At 36.9% G+C, this 20,027-nt stretch overlaps 1 protein-coding gene across 3 annotated transcripts in view; it reads left to right on the forward strand.

Annotated features, from left to right (window-relative positions):
* The first annotated feature begins 4,392 nt into the window (after positions 1–4,392).
* Positions 4,393–20,027, forward strand: part of SLC36A4 (solute carrier family 36 member 4) — a 53,072-nt gene continuing 37,437 nt past the window's right edge. Inside the window, exons 1-5 of one of the 3 annotated variants that reach the window (XM_024131677.3) lie at positions 4,393–4,530; positions 15,166–15,289; positions 16,462–16,552; positions 17,769–17,857; positions 18,881–18,976. In XM_024131677.3, coding sequence (XP_023987445.1) covers positions 4,479–4,530; positions 15,166–15,289; positions 16,462–16,552; positions 17,769–17,857; positions 18,881–18,976 — 452 coding nt within the window. In that variant the 5' untranslated portion in view covers positions 4,393–4,478. Of the gene's footprint in view, positions 4,531–15,165; positions 15,290–16,461; positions 16,553–17,768; positions 17,858–18,880; positions 18,977–20,027 lie in introns of those variants that run through there. The other 2 variants (XM_028501204.2, XM_028501203.2) reach the window with 2 other exon arrangements.

Raw genomic sequence — 20,027 nt, forward strand, 5'->3', positions numbered from 1 at the left:
GTATGACTTGACACATATTATTCACTGCCAAGGAAAATGGCGCACTGTACTTGTATTTCTTTTATCAATGTTTTGTTCTTGAAGGTATCCCTTCTTGGTACCTTCTGTTCTCCTGCCCCAATTTGGACTGCTTACTCTCTAGGACTGCTGCACAACTGGGACCCTGGCATTTGGCATTTCCTTGGGATTCACCTCTCCTGTGTTGGATCCCTGCTTTCCTGGATCCCATGTCTACTTCTTCCTAGGTTTACTCCTTAATTTTGATGGAGCATTCCTCCCATGCTTTCTAAGAGAAGGAACATAGGAAGTATATTTTTTGAGCTCTTATATATCTTAAAATGTGTTTATTTTATGCTTTCATCTGATTGATAGTTTGGCTAGGTATCAGATTCTAAGTTGGATGTGTTTTACTTCAGAAGTTGTAATGCAGTGCTCCACTGTCCTCCAGCTTTTGTTGTTTCTACTGGGCAGTTAGATGCAACTGCAATTGAATGTGATCCCTTCCTCACCTTTTATTTATTCATTTTTTTAATCTCAAAAAGCTGTTAGGATCTCCCTATTGTTTTCAGTGTTCTAAAATTTTACAATTTAGATATGTCTTGGCATAAGTCTGTTTTCATCTGCTGTACTGGGCATTGTGTTGTACTGGGCAATCCTTCTAATTTGGAAACAAATACCCTTCAATTCTGAGAAATTCTGTTGTATTATTACTTTGATTTTTCCTTCTCCTTGGACCTGCTAGACGAATCCTTAATTTTATTATTTTTTCTATTTTCCTTTCTTTTCGTCTTTTTGTTCTAAGTTTTGTTCCATGAACATTCCTTTTTCTGTGGCATTCTATTCTTGTTTTACGGATGCACTATCTTTTAAAAAATTTTTATTTGAGAATATCAGTTTTTTTTAGTTATCTTGTACTACTTGCATTCTCTTTCCCCTAGGCACAGTTTTCAGTTAATTGTAATCTACTAAATCAGTCATAAAGAGTTAAATAAAACAAACTTATTGGTAATAAAAGTATGGTTATCAGCAACAATTACTCCAACAAAGAAACTCTTAAGAGGACCAGTGCTGGTCAGCATGTTTACTAAATTCTTCAACAGAATACAGAAGTCATTAAGGTGGATATTAACTAGATGATGGTGAGAAATTATCTCTATATACATTGAAAACATAAGAGGGTAAAACATATCTAAGATACATAATAAATAATATTTTACACAGAGGGGAATCAAAATAGAGTAAATGCTGAGGATCTGGTCTGCTCAGCTTTTCTTTTTTGGAAACTGTTACCTTCTTCACACTGTCATCCGCAATAATTTCATCAGTACCTACCACATATATGATTTTGTTCACCCTCCACTTTACTAGTCTGGGGTGAGAACCTGATCTAAGTTGATCTAACCAACTCTGACAATTCTTTCCTGAGAAATTAAAAAACTGAAACTGAAAAAAAAGAAACCAGTGTCTTTCTGGACACCTGAACTGTAAACTACAGAAATTGCAAGGGTTTAGGAACCATGTTTCCTGCCAGGTAAATCTGAGAAGCAGAGGACCTCTGCAGCAAAAACCTGCACAGATATACAAGCAGGTGCACAGAGAAAAGCAATGGCAGAAGAAGACAGAGTCTCAGAAGCATCAAAATCAGCTGTTCCTGACCCCAGTCAAATCTCTGTCCTGGGGATCTCAGTACCCTTGTTAAAGTCCCCCTTTGTCTTAAGTTAGTTTAAGCGGGTCCCTCTCTCTAGTACAATAAATAACTCCTAATTAATATGTTCAGTTTACTTGATGCTTTCTGTGAACTAGGCAATGGACTAAAGTTCTAAATACTTTATCTCATTAAATCTTCACAACAAACTGTGAGGTTGGAAATATTATTTTACACATGAAGAAACTTTTGAGATCTAACTACTGTATAAAAGATGCTATCGAGATGTTCCACAGGTGTCTCAAATCAACATGTCTGAAACACAGCCATTTCTCCATCTGTGAAATGGTGAATGAAGGCTATTCTCACAGCCTGAACTGCTTTTCTCCCTGCATACATCTAACTCCTTCTAATCTTGAGGTGTCAGCTTAAATGTTCTCCGAGAAGACTGTCCTGCCTACTCAATCTGAAGTAGTTTCTCCAGTAGCACCCTATTACTATTTTCTTCACCAACACTGTAATTACATAGTTAATATCTTGTTTAGTTCTTTTCTTTTGCATCCTCCTATACTAGATTATGAACTCCAGTTCATACCAATATTCTTTGCCATTACAGACCCTGCATCTAGCATAGTCCCTGGGACAGGGGAGGTGCTCCATAAATGTGTTTGGATAAATTAAAACGTTCTAAATATTTCCCTTCATGTATCCATGAGGCTATATTCAACAACTTTCAACACCTATTTACTGAACCACTGATACATGCAGGGCACTCTGCTAGGCCTTTTGAGACAAAGAGACACAGACAAAGATACAGCTTCTCTCCTGCAGGCATTCACAGTATAGCAGAAGACTCGGACAGGGAAATAATTATAATGCACGGGGAGAGATGTTACAACAGAGATATGAACAAAGTATGGTCGTTACAAAGGAGGAAGTAATTGACATATGATCCAGGAAGTTAAAGTGAGGAAAAGAAAGAAAGGAATCACCAGGGTTCAAATAGTCAGGTTCTTTATAATGTCTTTATTCTAATATAGCTTTTCCCTATACCCTCTTCCAATTTACAAGATCTGGAGTAGAAGTCACAGTAAATATCTTCCAAGTAGTGCAATATGAAACCATATAATTTTCTTGAATTTTATGATCGTCCCTATCCCTTGGCTTATCTCCATATCAGTCTGTAAAAACACTGAGCCCGGCTGCCTGCCTCAGCCCAGGCCTCCATTACAGGTCAGACCTTTTTCCCTTCCACACTGCCAGATCTGCTTTTCCTGATGCTGAGATTAGAGGACAATGGCTTTTGATCCCTTTTAACACTCAAAGGATAATGTTGCTCTTTCAAGACACTGCCCCAAGTGTTCTCACTACAATGGGTGGTTTCTTGGACAGTTACCTATCTGGTGCCTGTCTTCTATCCCACTGATCTGTAACTAGGTACCCCACCCCAATACGGCTTAGGGACTATTCCTCTAGTTATGATCTACCACGATAGAGTTCTCTTTTCTCTATCTCCCCTACATCTTTGTTATGTGACAGGAACATTTTACAGAAAACCTTTCTTTGGGGCTTGCAAGTGTATGTTTGTGAATGACTGGGGTTCATTTAACAAAAACAAAGGGTTTTGGCAAACCGCTAGTAAAACTCACAAAAGATGCAACAGGAGGAAAGATACAGATATTATGTAACTGCATACTTTTTAAATATTAGCATTTTAAATATTTATCACTATCACCATGTAGTTATATCAGTGATCCTAGAAATTAGACACCCCCCCATCAAAACAACAACAAACCAACTTTCCTCAGAAGACCCTACTGAAATATAACGCACAAAAAGAAAAAGTCTTATGTCCTGGCTTTAAAGAACTATGGAATGAAAAAAAAAAAAAGAGCAATTTCACAAATAAAGCACTTTCATTCTATCCAAAAGCCTGCTTCATCCACTGATGTACCCACCTGAGGGGCCAGCTGCATATTGAAAGCCCCAGCTCTGGCTGCAGACAGAATTCCATCTTTGCCATTTACTACTTTATTGTCCTTGGACAGGTTACTTAGCTCTGTGCGCTTAGTTCCCACATCTGTAAAATGGATATACACATTAGAATTATTGCACAGGCTTGTGATCTGAATTAAATAAGACAATGCATGTATAGTGCTTAAGAATATTTGACACTGCATCAGTATAATTACTCTTAACCTTAATTTCCTTTCAACACTGCGGCTAACGTCAAGTATCTGAAGGGCAGTGAAAAATCCTTAAACTATTTGACTAAATGAAACGCTACTTGAGGGCACCCTCTATCTCTAAATAGAGACATAGAGACGGAAAAACAAGTAGTCAGAACTCCAACATGGATGGGGCAAATTCCCTCCTACTTTGCATTCTTCAAGGTGCCTTGCAGAATGCTAAAGCCTTGCAAGTAGATGGGGTCCTGTAATTTAAGCTCGTGGTCATCTGTAAAGACACCCTCCCCACCCCCATCCCCACCAGAGAGCTATAGGCCTGGGTCTCCGCCAGCTCTAAGTTACTACCCCCAGTTATCTCCAAAACGTCCCTCCTCTCCCGTTACCCTGCCCTTCTGTAGCCGGACCTCCTCTCACTCGGGTCTTCTACCCCGAGCGCTGCTCACTGGACGCAACCCAGCGCCCCAGGAAGGCTCCTCGAGCCCCGGCGCCTCGGCCGGGCCGGGCCGCCCCACTGCGCATGCTCCCCGCCGCGCGGGTGCGGTACGCCGGGCCGGGCGCGGTTCCCGCTCAGCCGGGGAGGCCTTGGCCACGCAGCGGCAGGAGCGCGCGTCCCGGGGCGGCGGCGTCCTGGAGACCCCCGAGAGATGGAAGCTGCGGCGCCGGCGGCGGCCGAGGCGGCTGGGCACGAAGAGCTCGGTGGGTGCTGGGCGCGGGCGGGGGCGCGGGCCGACGTGGCGCAGGGATGCGCGTCCGCGGGAATCGCCGAGGCCCCGAACCCGCGCTCGGCCTCGGCCGGGGGTCGGGGGGCGGTGCGGGCGCCCGGGCGGCCGCCCACCCTGCCCCACGCATCCGGGTACTCGTTTCCTGTCCCTAGACAGGGAGAAACGCGGAGTAGCTTTCCGGTCGTTATTAGGGTTTCTTGGGGGTCAAGGTTCTTGGGGTTGTGGGTCTGGCGTAGGTTTGAATGTAAAACCATCAAAGCAAACCTCCCTGGGACATTTGGGTTGAGCCGAGGCTTAGGAGGTGACTGACCTCCGGGTCAGCACCTGCACAGGAACGAGCTGTCCGACCTGAGAGCTGGGTCAGGCGAAAAGCTAGGCCCTACAGAGGGCGTCAAAATGTGCGTGTGTGTCTGTGTGCGCGCGCGCGCGCGGCCGCGCGCTGACGGGTGGCGTTCGCTGGTGTACGTTTCAAAGGCAATGCAGAGCCTTCGCTGTGACTCTCAGTGTTTTTTTCCAACGATGCTTTAAGGAAGTTGCCATAGTTTGGCTGTTCAGACACGGCCGCCCTGTTCGGAGTCCCTGGTGAATCCTTAATTTACCGTCTGCCACCCCAGGAGTGGCGAGCGGGACGTGCTGACCAGACTGAGATACGACGTGTAGTTGGCTCACTTGGCAGTTTGTTTTCCTGCTTTCCTCTGGTGTCTTGTCTCCTTGACGACAGGGAATGCAAAACTTTGTTTATGGTTTCCCGCTGTCAAAAGGAAAACAAATATAGAGATCGAGGTAGTAATAATATTGTTCCTTCTAGTTATATGCATTGTATTAGGAATATTTGTAATTCGTTGCTAAATGCTTAAAAAAGAAGTTGAGCTGTAAAGAAATACTTTATTATAGTAACAGACTGCCGTCCTGTAATAATATTCAGGGCAGTTTGCAATTGATTTCTTTCAAGTCACAGTAATGGTAGAAATAAACGTAACATGTTATTGAACGTTTACTGTGTCGAGCAGTGTAAGTGCTTTACATATGTTTTGTTTCCTTTAATCCTCACAATAATGGGGAGGTAGGTGCAATTATTATCCCTGTTTTATAGATAGAATAATTTTAAGCTCATTAATGGCAGTACCCCGATAGGAGTCCAGGTTTATCTGTTTTAAATTCGTTAATAACCCATCTTAGGAGGTGGGAAAATGTGCATTCGCATGCATTGCTGGTAAAAGCAGTATAATATACTTATCCTTAAAAATGCACACATCGTTTGACCCAGCATTTCTACTTCTAGAAATATTTCCCAATGAAGTAAGTCATGTAACATATTAATAGATGTTCATTACGTTATTTATAAATGAGAAAAGCTGGTGACTATCTAAATGTCCAATTAAAGGAAATTGTTTAGGTAAATTGTGATATAGCCGTGTAGTCATATACTGAATAGCCCTTTAAAGGCATATGGAAAGATGTTCACCATATGTATTTTTACTAACTGAAAAAGTTTTTTAAGTTATTTTAATTTTTTAAAGTTCTGTCTCTTCATTAATTCAACACATATTTGTTGAGCTTCTCCTATGTGCTAGGCACTGCTTTAGGCATTTGGGATACATCTGTGATACATCTGTGAACAACACAGATCAAGATTCCTGCTCTCATGGAACTTGTATTCTAGTAAGAGGAAGCAGACAATGAACAGTAAAGACAATTATCAGTTAATTTAAAGTACATTAGGCTAAAAGTGCTATGGAAAGAAGAGCAGAGTAAGGGAAATCCGGAGAGAGCGTGGGAGTTGGGCAGTTTATAGCATTTTATAAAGTAATCAGAATGGACCTTATTGAATAGGTGGGACTTGAGCAAAGACTTGGAAGAGGTGAGGGAATCAGTCAAGTGGATATCTGAGGAAAGACTCTTCTAGGCAGAAAGAACAGCTGGAGTAAAGACAGAAGTAGCGAGGAGGGCAAGGAGGCTGAAGCAGAATGATCAAGGTGGTGATGAGGCCAGATTATGTAGGACAGCGGTCCCCAACCTTTTTGGCACCAGGGACTGGTTTCGTGGAAGACAGTTTTACCATCCGGTGAGGGCGGGCGCTGGGGTGGGGGAATGGTTCAGGCAGTAACGGGAGTGGTGGGGAGCAGCACATGAAGCTTTGCTTGCTCGCCTGCCGCTCAACTCCTGCTGTAAGGCCTGATTCCTAACAGGACTGGTGTACTGGTACCGGTCCACAGCCTGGGGGTTGGAGGCCTCTGACGTAGGGTCTTGCAGTTCCATGTGAAGCCTTTGGCTTTTGCTCTGAGAGAATGGGGAGCCAGTGCAAGGTTTCAGCAGAGGAGAGACGTGGTCTGACTTAAATTCTAAAAGGATCACACTGTGTGAAGAGTACACTGTAAGGGGCAAAAGTAGAAGTAGGGTATTTCAGCAATTCAGGAGACAGGTGGACATGTCCTTCACAGCAGTAGTGGTAGCAGCAGTGGGAGTGGAGAGAAATGGTTAGACTCTGGATATATATTTAAAGTAGAATGAGAATGATTTCCTAACAGATTAGATGAGGGGTGAGAGTGAGACAGAGGAGACAAGGATAACTCCAGGGACCTGAGTGTCTAGAAGAATGAAATTGCCATCAAATGAGATGTTGTGGTTGTTGTATAATACATCTACAAATTCTTCAATGTTTCTCTCGTCAACAGGAGGAACTTAATTTCCTTCCCTTTGAGTGTGGGCTGTATTTAGTAACTTGCTTCTATTGAATAGATTATGGTGGAAGTGATGATGTTTGACTTCACAGCTAGGTCCTAAAAGGCATTGTGCCAGGTTCTCGTTTTTGGATTCGTTACTTGGGGAGGATACTCAAGCAACTGTAAGGAAGGACCCACATTGCATAGAACTGAGGCATCCTGATGGCAGCGATAAGTTGTTATACAGTAATCCATAGCCAGTTGAGATGGGTTAAGCCAGGAAGAGCAGGTTTGGTGGTGAAGATCAGGAGTTCAGTTTGGGGCATGCTAAGTTTGAAATGTCTATTAGATATGAAAGTGTAGATGTCGAGTAGGTAGGTGGATTTATGTCTAGAGTTACGGAGATGTCTCGACTGGAGATGTGAATTCGGAAGTCATCATCATGTAGATAATATTTAAAGCCATGGGACTGAATGAAAATATACTGGAGTGAGTGTATTTGTTTGTGTATACTCTAAAATGTTGCCAGCAGTAGTTTCTAGGTGATGAGGTCATTTTATTTTCAAAAATGTTGCTTATCTTTATATTTTCTGATTTTCTACAATGACCAAATATTATTTAATTTAAAAAAGAATTTAAAAAATTGGTTGTCTGTGTGAAAAGCACTGGTAGAGTTGTTAAGATACAGGTTTCCTTAAGGTCTGCACTTTATTTCAAAGAGGATGGGGACCTCTGGAAGGTGAGCGAGTGAAGCTTCATCTGCGGCTCCTCATCACTTGAATTACCGCCTGAACCATCGCTGCACCCTCCCCCTCCCAGTCCGTGGAAAAATTGTCTTCCATGAAACAGGTCCCTGGTGTCAGAAAGGTTGGGGACCACTGCTGTAGTGAATTTAGCAGTTTCCTGATTGTTGGACATTTAGGTTGTTTCCAAATTTTCAGTATAGTGTTTTGATTAAGATCTTTGTGCAGAAATCCTTTTCTCCATATACTGGATTTGCAGAAGTGGAATTACTCGGTGAAAAGGATAAAACATTTTAAAAGTTTCAATACATACTGCTAAATGAATGTGATTTTTCTCTATTCTGACAACAGCTGGAAATTTAGGTTGATTTTAGGTTAGAAAATTCAGGTTGATGCAATTGCCTGGGCAATATAAGAGAGCATAAAAAGCACTGCCTAAGAATGTTCCAATTGTATGCACCATTAATGTATACATATGATGTATATTGTATGGTTTATAATATTGAATGAAGCTAGTATTTCTTATTTATTTGTATTTTTCTATTTGTAAATAGAAATAATTTTGTCTAGGTAGTTTGATATCCATTGATTAATAATGTTTTATTTTATAAGACATTGTTAATTCTTTTTTTTTAACTGAAATATAGTTGCTTTACAGTATTATATAAGTTACAGGTGTACAATATAGTGATTCACAATTTTTTTTTTTTTTTTTTTTTTTTTTTTTTTTTTCATGTTTTAACAGCAGCTTTTGCAGCTGTCAGCAAAATGAACTACTGATATCTGAACAGGCAGTTGTAAAGCCCCTAACAAATCAGCTTTCGATTTGACATGAGATTTTTTTCATGCTCATTTAAGTCAAAAGTCCTCTATTTTATTTATTTATTATTTTTTTTGTGGTATGCGGGCCTCCCTCTGTTGTGGCCTCTCCCGTTGCGGAGCACAGGCTCCGGACGCGCAGGCCCAGCGGCCATGGCTCACGGGCCCAGCCGCTCCGCGGCATGTGGGATCCTCCCAGACCAGGGCGCGAACCCGGTTCCCCTGCATCGGCAGGCGGACGCGCAACCACTGCGCCACCAGGGAAGCCCCCTGATTCACAATTTTTAAAGATTATATTCCACTTATGGTTACTATACTATATTGGCTATATTCCCCACGTTGTACAATGTATCCTTGTAGCTCATTTTATACCTAATAGTTTGTACCTCTTAACTCCCTACTTCTTTATTGCCCCTCCTCCCTTCCCTCTCCCCACTGGTAGCCACTAGTTTGTCCTCCATATCCATGGGTCTGCTTCTTTTTTGTTATATTCACCAGTTTGTTGTATTTTTTAGATTCCACATATAAGTGATATCATACAGTATTTGCATTTCTCTGTCTGACTTATTTCATTTAGCATAATGACCTCCAAGTCCATCCATGTTGTTGCAAATAGCAAAATTTCATTCTTGTTTATGGCTGAGCAGTATTCCATTGTGCAATCTACAAATTCAGTGCAATCACTTTCAAAGTACCAATGACGTTTTTCACAGAACTAGAACAATTACATTGAAAATTTGTGTGGAAACACAAAAGACCCCAAATAGCCAAAACAGTCTTGAGAAAAAAGAACAGAGCTGGAGGAATCACAGTCACCGACTTCAGATTATACTACAAAGCTACAGTAACTAAAACAGTATGGTACTGGCACTAAAACAGACACAGATCAATGGAACAGAAAGAGAGCCCAGAAATAAATCCACACACTTATGGACAATTAATCTGTGACAAAGGAGGCAAGAATATACAATGGATAAAAGATAGTCTCTTCAATAAGTGGTGCTGGGAAAACTGGATAGCTGTGTGTAAAAGAATGAAATCAGAACATTCTCTAACACCATATAAAGCATTGTTAATTCTTAACTATAGTAATCACAAGCATTTTTCAGAGCTGTCCAATTCAGTATTTGGCCAAAGGCAAGACATTGGCAAGTAATAGACTTTATGTGTAATGTAGGTTGGATTTTGTAATTTTTAATTACTTTGCCTGAGTATTCCTGTTTTATTTCATATGTTCTTACCTCTATTAAAGCTTATCCAATGTTAGGTTTTTAAGTATTTGTCTCCTTCACTAGTCTCAATTACCTTCTGTCTGGCATAACATATTTTGTCTGTATGCATACTCAGTATTATAGCACAGTTTGTAGCCCATAAGTTTTCAGAATTATTAATTATTAGTAGTAAATGAATTAATTTCATGTCAGAGTTATATTTTAAAATCCTGTAAAGCAAAATTTTTTTCTAATATTTCATTATGTAGGAAGGGGAAGAAAACTAATATTTACTGATTACTTATTATGTGCCAAGGACGAGGCTCTATGCTTCATATATATTATCCCATTTCACTATCACAAAACCCCTGTGAGGTAGAAATTACTACTCTCATTTTCTACATGAAAATATAGGCCCAGAGGAATCCTGGTTAAAATATAAATCAGATCATGTCACACCTCTGCGCAAAACTCTACTTTTGTCCAGCATGGTAGCCTTTAGCTGTATGTGTATCTGATCTGAAATATGGTTTGTCTGAATTAAAATATGCTGTAATTGTAAAATACACTCTGGATTTCTAAGACTTAGTATGAAAAATAGAATGTAAAATATCTTTTTAATAATTTTTATATTGATTACATTATCATTGAAATGATAATATTTTGGATATATTGGGTTAAATAAAATGTTATTAAAACTAATTTTACCTGTTGCTTTTTTGCCTTTTGCTTTTTGATAATGGCCACCCTACCATGTATGAAGTGACATTTCATTGTGATTTTGATTTGCATTTTCATGATGATTAGTGACATTGAGCATCTTTTCTATTGGCCATTTGTATGTCTTCTTTGGAGAAATATCTGTTCAAATCTTTAGCCAATTTATTAATCAGGTTATTAGGTTCTTTTTTTAAATTTGTTTTTGTTTTTCTTGCTCTTGAGTTGAAGGAGTTCCTTAGGTACTTTGGAAATTAACCCCTTATTAGATATATGGTTTGCAAATATATTCTCCCATTCCTTAGATTGACTTTTCACTCTGTTGATTGTTTCCTTTGCTGTGCAGAAGCTTTTTAGTTTGGGGTAGTCCCACTTACCTATTTTTGCTTTAGTTAACTGTACTTTTGGTGACATATTCATGAAATCATTGCCAAAACCAATATCTAAACCTTTCCTCCTATGTTTTCTTGTAGAAGTTTTACAGTTTCAAGTTTACATATAAGTTTTTAATCCATTTTGAGTTGATTTTTGTGTATGGTATAAGATAAAAATCCAATTTCATTCTTTTGTATGTGGATACCCAGTATTCTGAGCACCATTTGTTGAAAACACTGTCTTTTCCACATTGTGTATTCTTGGCACCCTTGTTGAAGAACAGTTGCATAGACTGATTTCTGGGCTCTCTGTTCTGTTCCATTGGTCTGTATGTCTGTCATTATGCCAATATCATAATGTTTTAATTACAGAAGACCTTAAATATCCCAAACAGAAAAAGAACAAAGCTGATCACACTTCCTAATTTCAAAATATATTACAAAGCTAAAGAATCTTTCAGTATCTTAAAGCGTAACTTTACTCTTGTGAAAAACTGTTGTGCTGAGTTCCAAATAGCACTGGGATAATGGCAGCTGCCTAAATCCTAATCTCTCCGCATATCCTCCCCCCAAACCTGTTAATTCAACCAGGAGCACAAGTAAACACATTCATGAAATTATTCTTATAGCATTAATAGGAGACCAAGGATACCACAAACTTCAAATAATCTGTAAATAGAAAAATAAACAAAATTTCAAACAGAGCTCCTGTCACTGCTGCAAATATGGAGAGTGGAGGATGAGTCTTTAGAATCTCTGTGGAAAAGAGGAGAGGGGAGCAGGAGGCTTGGAAGAAGCACAGTGAAAATCTCCCTTAGAAAGAGAAAATCTAAACTAAAGTGTTAAAAGTCTAAATAGAGGTCAGGTCGGGGAGTTGGTAATTCACAGCACTGAGTACAGGGAAGGAATTTGAACATTAGCAGGAGTAGAGGAGGCAGCCTTGGCAAAACATTGCTTCTGGAGGAGAAGGAGATAAAAAAGCAGTGGAGATGCCCCTCAGATCCCTGGAAGTAAAGAGAAGAAGGAAAGTAACAGGGAAATTGAAGATTTTGCAGAAATGGAAAAGAACCAGAAGACATGCCAGTTACTCCCTATGACCCCTGATAACTCAGCATCATCCATTAAATAAACTGAACTTCACTGTGCTGACAGAAGGAAAGACTGTCACACTAGGATCCCTGTCCATGAAATGCCTAGCAATAGGAGAAATCATAAATAAAGAATAAATTACAAGGTGTATAAGGGAAATATATTGAAATGAACATTTAAGTCATTGAATTTCAAAGAAGAATTTAAATGAGGTAAAGAAAGACAGTAAAAGGGTTCTAGAGAAAGTAGTTGAAATGGAAAACAGACAGCAAAGATCCAGCATGTAATTGGAATCTCTAAAAAAAGAAAAACAAAATATTTGAACCAAACAAATGCTTAAAGATGTAATCCAAGAAAAGTTTCCCGAAATAAAGAAAACCTAAATCTGTATATCAAAAAGACCCACTTTGTACCCTTTTGACTCAGAGTGCTCAACCCTAAGACATATCATAATAAAACCATTAGACTTTTAAAACAAGGGAAGATTCTTCAGGACCTCAAGCAAAAAGAACAAATTATGTAATGGCTGATAAAATTAGTCTGACATCAGACTTCTCAGGAATAGCATACAAAGTAAGGTAAGAGTAGAGCAGCATTTTCCAAGAAACTCAGGGGTAGAAAGTGTAGGCCAAGGATGTTCTATCTAGCTGTCCTTCATATCAAGGCTATAGAATATAGTTTAAAACATACAAAAATTCAGGGAATACTGAGCCCATGAGTCCTTCCTGAGAAGTCTACTAGAGCAGTGGTTCTCAGAGTGTAGTCCCCAGACCAGCAACATCAGAGTCACCTGGGACCTTGTTAAAAATGTATATTCTCAGATCCACCTCAGACCTGCTAAAATCAGAAGCTCTGGCATGGAGTATATCAATTTTTGTTTAAGCAAGGCCTGCAGGTGGTTCTGATGCACATTCAGCAGGAGAATGAACTTCTTCCAGCCAAAGGATGATTGAGGAAACTTTGGCAGAGGACTGATCACAAGCATTTAATACATTGATGGTAGATTTAAGTCTAAGACATGAGTGGGGACATGATTGAACAACAGTATGTAAAGCATTTTGTATATTGCCAAAGTAGATAGAAAGAATACAACTGAAAGATGAGAGAATAAGAGACACAGAAAGACAAAAGTAGAATAAGACCATTAATTGTTGCATAGGTGGAAGTCAGAGGACACCATTTAAAACTGATAAACAAGATAGTAAAAGAATAAGAAAAAAAGAGGATTAAGAGCACCATAAAAGATAAAATGGCAAAGGTAACTAGTAGAATAGCTCAACTAAATGCAATATGTGATCCTGTACTGCAAAAAAATTACTAAGAGAACCTTATTAGTACAGTTGATGAAACTGGAAAATAGAATGTAGATTAAATAAAAGTATTGATCAGTATTAAACTACTTGAACTTGATAACTGTACTGTGAATATTCAGGAAAATATTCTTGTTCATAGGAACTACATGCTAGTGATAGGGTAAAATGGCATGATATATGTAACCTACTCTCAAATAGTTAATAAAAAATGATAAACATTTGAGAGAGAAAAAGAAAACATGGCAAAATGTTAAAATTTGTTGAGCCTGTAAAGGGTACATGGGAGTTTTTTTTGTACTATTCATGCAAATTTAATGTAAGTTTGAAATTATTACAAAATAAGAAGTTTAAAAAGTTATGTCAGTCAGTCATTTCCAACTAAATCATTTAGGTTACCCCAATTCCCTGTTACATAGGTTTATTTTATGTATTTGAATGGAACAAACTTTCACTTCTTTAAAATATCCTATACTTCAGACCTTACTAATGCATATCAGTCATCTCAATAAATTTGAATTTAGTGAATTTTACGAGAACAAGACAGACAGTGATGACTAGTGTTATCTTTCTCCTCAGAAGGAGCAAAATCATGCTAAAAATTGCTAGATATAAGAACAGATTTTGATACTAAAAATTTAAAGATTGGAATGGCTTTATAATTTTCTTAAAGCATTTAAAATTATGCTTGCCAGCAATTCCAGTCCTGGGTATATGTACAAAAAAACCCAAAACACTAATTTGAAAAGCTACATGCACCCCAATGTGCACAGCAGCATTATTTACAATAGCCAAGATATGGAAGCAACCTAAGTGTTTATGAACAGATGAGTGGATAAAGAAGATTTGGTATGTATGCACAATGGAATACTACTCAGCCGTAAAAAAGAATGAAATTTTGCCATATGCAACAACACATATGGACTTGGAAGGTATTATGTCAGACAGACAAATACTGTATGATATCACTTATGTGGAATCTAAAAAATACAACAAACTAGTGAATATAACAAAAAAGCAGACTTACGGATATGGAGAACAAATTAGTGGATGCCAGTGGGGAGAGGGAAGGGGGGAGGGGCAATACAGGGGTAGGGGACTATGAGGTACAAATTATTAGATATAAAATAAGCTACAAGGATATATTGTACAACATGGGGAATATAGCCAATATTTTATAACTATAAATGGAGTATAACCTTTAAAAATTGTGAACCACTATACATACACCTGTAACATATAATATTATACAACTTACTTAAATTAAAAAATTTTTTTAATTTTTAAGAATAAAAATAAATAAAAATATGATTACCATTTATGTACTCGGTATAATTTGAAGCTAACAAGAGATGGAAGTTCGTTTTATTATTTCTTCACATTTTTCACCCCATAAGTCTATCATCATTTACTGTAAACCTCAGGTAGACAAAACAGAAAACATTTTGCATTGAATACTTATGCTTTTCACTTTGCACTGCTTAGTCCAAACAAAATATCCAGCAAATAAGTCTAGTTGTTTCTTTCTAAATATGGTAAAACTCAAAAGTATTAATGTGAATTAACTTAGGGTGGAAATAATAAAGATGCGTACAAATGGCATGTCCTACTATTAAAAATGTTATTTATACCAGCTTTAACCCAAGTTTTAAAATGATAGTGAAGCACTTTTTCTTTTTAAAGATATGGATGTAATGAGACCCTTAATAAATGAGCAAAACTTTGATGGGACATCAGATGAAGAACATGAGCAAGAGCTCCTGCCTGTTCAGAAGCATTACCAGCTCGATGATCAAGAGGGTATTTCGTAAGTGTTAAGGTTAAATGTCATTTTCTCTTTTCACTCAGTGTATATTTTGTAATCATCTTCTATGGACCAGGCACTTAAGTAGATACTACAGAAGACACAAAGATGAATAAGATAAGGTCCCCACCCTCAAGGCGTTTTTAGTCTATTTGGGAAAGAAGAAATACATTTAAATTACAGAGCCGTGTGTAGGAATTACTAAAATGATGATATGTTTCAAATGTTATGTATGGATCTTGAAAGAAGGGAGGTCAGATTGAGAGGAAGAGAAATTTTAAGAGAAGGGGCTTCTGAAATGATTAGGAGTTAGACCGCGGGGAAGTAGGTAGTAAACACTTCTTTATGTTGAGTGAATGGTATGAAACAAAGTCATGGTCTCAGGGAAGCAGTGGAACATTTTTTAAACTTTTTTTGTTATTTTGTCATCATTAATAGATTTGAATAAGGTATTATTCTAATAGTGATTTAACAGTTAAGCAAAGTAACATTTTAATTGATCAAAAAAGAATAAAGTAAAAAGAATTTTAGGCAAGCATTTTTGTTTCATAAGTTAAAAATTTGTGCTATTCTTCCTAGTTTAATTTGTTTTTTCTTGGTCAAGAGACCTCCTTCAAATGCCTCTTGGAAACTTTTCTTAGGTGAAATCCCTTGGGAGTTCATGTTGTCTGAAAGTTAATTAGTATTTATCTTACCTGATGATACACGTAGTTTTAGAAATTGTATGTTTTTTTCTTTTAATTAACTTCCTCTGAGGTTGATAATCATAGATCAACTGTTTAATATCCAATTACATAGATAGTGCAATAAATTGCTATTTTACCAGCTTAGCTGTATATAATCTTCAACATTGTTCTGAATATTATAGCAGCAAAGAATCTTATGAGAATATTACTTTTTCTTTATTACCTTAATAAGTACAAAAATACTCTCACTTAAATAACTCATTTAATCTCCATAGTAACCCTCTGTATTCCACTTTTAAGTAGCAAAGATAGGAAGGACTTGAACCAAATATAACTTTTGGCTCATTCAACTTCTGGTTGAATGGAAATGTTAATTTGATTCCTTGCCTAGATTAAGTTTTAGTTCCCTTCTAATGCTAAAACCATGGTCATGTGATTTTAATAGCTTTTGTTCTAAAATGTTTAAATCTTAAAACTTTTACTTTTCAGATTTGTACAAACTCTTATGCACCTTCTTAAGGGAAATATTGGAACTGGTCTTTTGGGACTTCCACTGGCAATAAAAAATGCAGGCATAGTGGTAAGACTCATCTTTGTAATCTCTAGTTAAAATACAGTTATCAGTCTTAATTTACAGTAAAAATTACAAGTTAACATCTGACCTAGTCAAATATAACCTGGTCAGGTGACAACTAGATAATCATTTAGCTGTTGCTGATAAAATTATGTGAACTGTGATAATATCTAGCTAAAAATGAGAGTTAATTACTCTTCATTTCTACTTAATTACTTATTTATAATATTTGACAGAAAGATCCTAAATCAGTATTTGATTTTTCCAGGTATGGTTATATCTTATTATTCTTTTGGATTTTCAGGAATTTAAGTAATATGTTCTTATCAACAAATATATTTATAGAGTATTTGTATTGGTGAAATTTTATAGTTTTTTAGATTCCAAATAAAATATGTAGTTTTCAAACTTAAAGAATAATAGTTAAGAAAAGGAATAACAATATCTTTTGAAAACAAATATTCAAAGTTTTGTTAGAACCAATTATTGTAATTTTAGAGAATCCTGATGGGGAGAATTCACTTATGAAGTAGTGAAATTATATTTAACTTTTTTTAACTGACCAGTTTTCTTAACAACAGTTGTAACTATCATCTTTCTCTGCATTGGACTTTGTCCACCCTAATTTAGAGAAACTTAAAAATTTCTGATTATAAAAATAAACTTTGGCAACATTTTATCTGTCTCTCAATAATCAGGCATCATTTTAATTTTAGTAAATAAATACTTGAAAATTTTTATGTACCACTTTTTCAAATAATTATTTTCTAGGCACAGTTTCTCACACGTAATTCTCAACAAGCAATCTATGGAAGAAGTAGATTGCCCACAATCCCAGATGATACAGTGCTTTTTAGTCATTTAGATAATGATTCATAGTTGCATATACTTATAATGGTGAGACACTGATAATCACAGACTTGCCATCTGATGTTAAATATGATGTTGTATTCTATTCTACTTTGTTGCATACCTATACCCTACATTCATAGGTTTGGATAGCCAAGTTGATAAGATGGAATCATATGTGGTTGTCTTAAATATTACTAAATTCTCTCTGTATCAGGTCACTAATTTCCCTTATGCAAATGACTCTTTAATCATTTTGTCTAACAGATATTTATTCACTGCAAATTAGTAGTCTGTTGTCTCATTGTTTATAAGGTAACTTGATTTTTATTAAACTGAAATATTTAAATATTATAAAATGTTTCCCTCACAGCTTGGACCAATCAGCCTTGTGTTTATAGGAATTATTTCTGTTCACTGTATGCACATTTTGGTACGTTGCAGTCACTTTCTATGTCAGAGGTAAATGTGGATTTGTTAAGTCTATTTAATTTATTTTAAATCTATATATTTATTTAAAGTATCAGATAGTCTTATATTTCTACTGTGCTTTGCAACTAGAAGTTGTATTTCCTATAATCTGTTACATAGACAAGTCTAGAATAATGAATATGGGAAAAGGTAGCATTTCATATGATTGCAATCTAGTCAGAATATATATACTTCTTTTAAAAGAAGTGAAATAGAATGGTTTCTTTTATTTAGTGTAAGTGAAAAAAAATCAGGGAAGTTATATGGGGAAAATGTTGGCAGCAGGGCTACTTTTAGTTAAAGAATAATGGTCTTTAATTTGTTAGTAATTTCATTTTGGGTGTAATGCCTTTGCTGCTCTTTGCTGATATGTGGGTTGGTAGATAGTCAATAAAACAATATTTTGTTTTCTTTATTTTTGCATCATAAAATGATTCTATTGGATAGTGAACCAACTTTTTTAAAAAATGAATATTGTCTTCTGATAAACTAATATTCTAATCTTAACTCTTTTTTGTTGTTGCTAAATGTTCTTAAAACTTCAGGCACGTCATTTATGATCTTTAAATAACAATATATACTTAAAAAAAATAGGAGAGACAACATGGCTGTTTTGATGATTAAATAGGGTAGTTTGTGTAACAATATATTATAAAGCCCTGTACAGATATATTAAATAATGCCGTTCTAAAAATGGAATAATTTAAGCATGAACAGTGTAGTTGATGTTTTTAGATCATTGAAACATTTAAATCAGTGAAACACAAGTACTACGTTATATGAATTCAACAAATACATAAACTTTAACAGTAGATAAAAACTAATATACCGGTAAGAAGGGTATATAAAAATTTTTAGTTTCTGAGATAACTTTAGAAGCATGCAGATCTCGAAATTTCGAAAACTCCTCTGTCAGTGTATAGCCCATTTATCTGATGTTCTTTTCCAGAAATGGATTTATGGACCAGTTAAAAATTTTTCTTTTTCATATGCATGTATGTCATTAAATTTCAGGTTTAAAAGGTCAACATTAGGGTATAGTGACACTGTGAGTTTTGCTATGGAAGTGAGTCCTTGGAGTTGTCTGCAGAAGCAAGCAGCATGGGGACGGTAAGTACTTGCTATGTTATTAGTAATTATTTTAAGTATTAATAATATTTAAAATTACATTAATTTTAAGTATTTTAATCTGGCAAGATACATTAACAAAAGTGTGATAAAGTTGGGAGAAAACAATATTTAGAGTTAGACAGACCTGGATTCAAATCTCAACTCTACCGTCTTACAAATTTATGACCTGGGTCAAAGTATTTTTATTTTGTTTTAGTTTTTCACTATCAAATGAGTTTATAATAATACTTCACAGGATTATTATGGTAGTCTAAATAAATGATATTTATAAAGCACCTAGCTAACCTCTGGTATAATCATGCTCAATAATTAAGTAAATGAAAAAAAAAGAGAAATATTGCAATCTCTATTTCAAATAAAATAGTGGTGTTTAGCTACATGTTCTTAAGACATCTGAAGTATGTATTTTTGCATAATCTTGTTTTTATTATTGTATTGCTTAAATGTAACTTTATTATTGGTGGACATGGCTAATCAAAATCAGGTAAATACAGGACTGGAAAATAAGCACAGGCAATTCACAACATGCTGACTATGGTACAAATGGTACGTGCTGTGAAAATTAAAAGAAGGAAAAGAACAGTGTTAGTAGTTTATGGTTAAATATGGCCTTTCTGGGGATTTTCAGGACGTTAGATGTGTTTATGAGCTGCTCAGAGTTCACAGCCTGATATGCGGTGTAGGAGAAGGAAGAAAACAGAGCCTAATACCCTAGGGATTTGCCCCCAGAACCCTGTCTTCTTCCTTCTTCTCCCCCAGTCTATAGGCAACTTTGTCTATTTTTTTCTATCAAAAAGAATGGCTTTCAGATAGAAGTGGTGGGAATGATTGTTGGTTAAGGATACTAAAATCAAAGGTGGATGAAGAGGGCTTCCCTGGTGGCGCAGTGGTTGGGAGTCCGCCTGCCAATGCAGGGGACGCGGGTTCGTGCCCCTGTCCGGGAGGATCCCACATGCCGCGGAGCGGCTGGGCCCGTGAGCCATGGCCGCTGAGCCTGCGCGTCCGGAGCCTGTGCTCCGCAGTGGGAGAG

This window comes from Physeter macrocephalus, chromosome 16 (genome assembly GCF_002837175.3).
Source record: "Physeter macrocephalus isolate SW-GA chromosome 16, ASM283717v5, whole genome shotgun sequence".
Taxonomy (NCBI): Eukaryota; Metazoa; Chordata; class Mammalia; order Artiodactyla; family Physeteridae; genus Physeter; species Physeter macrocephalus.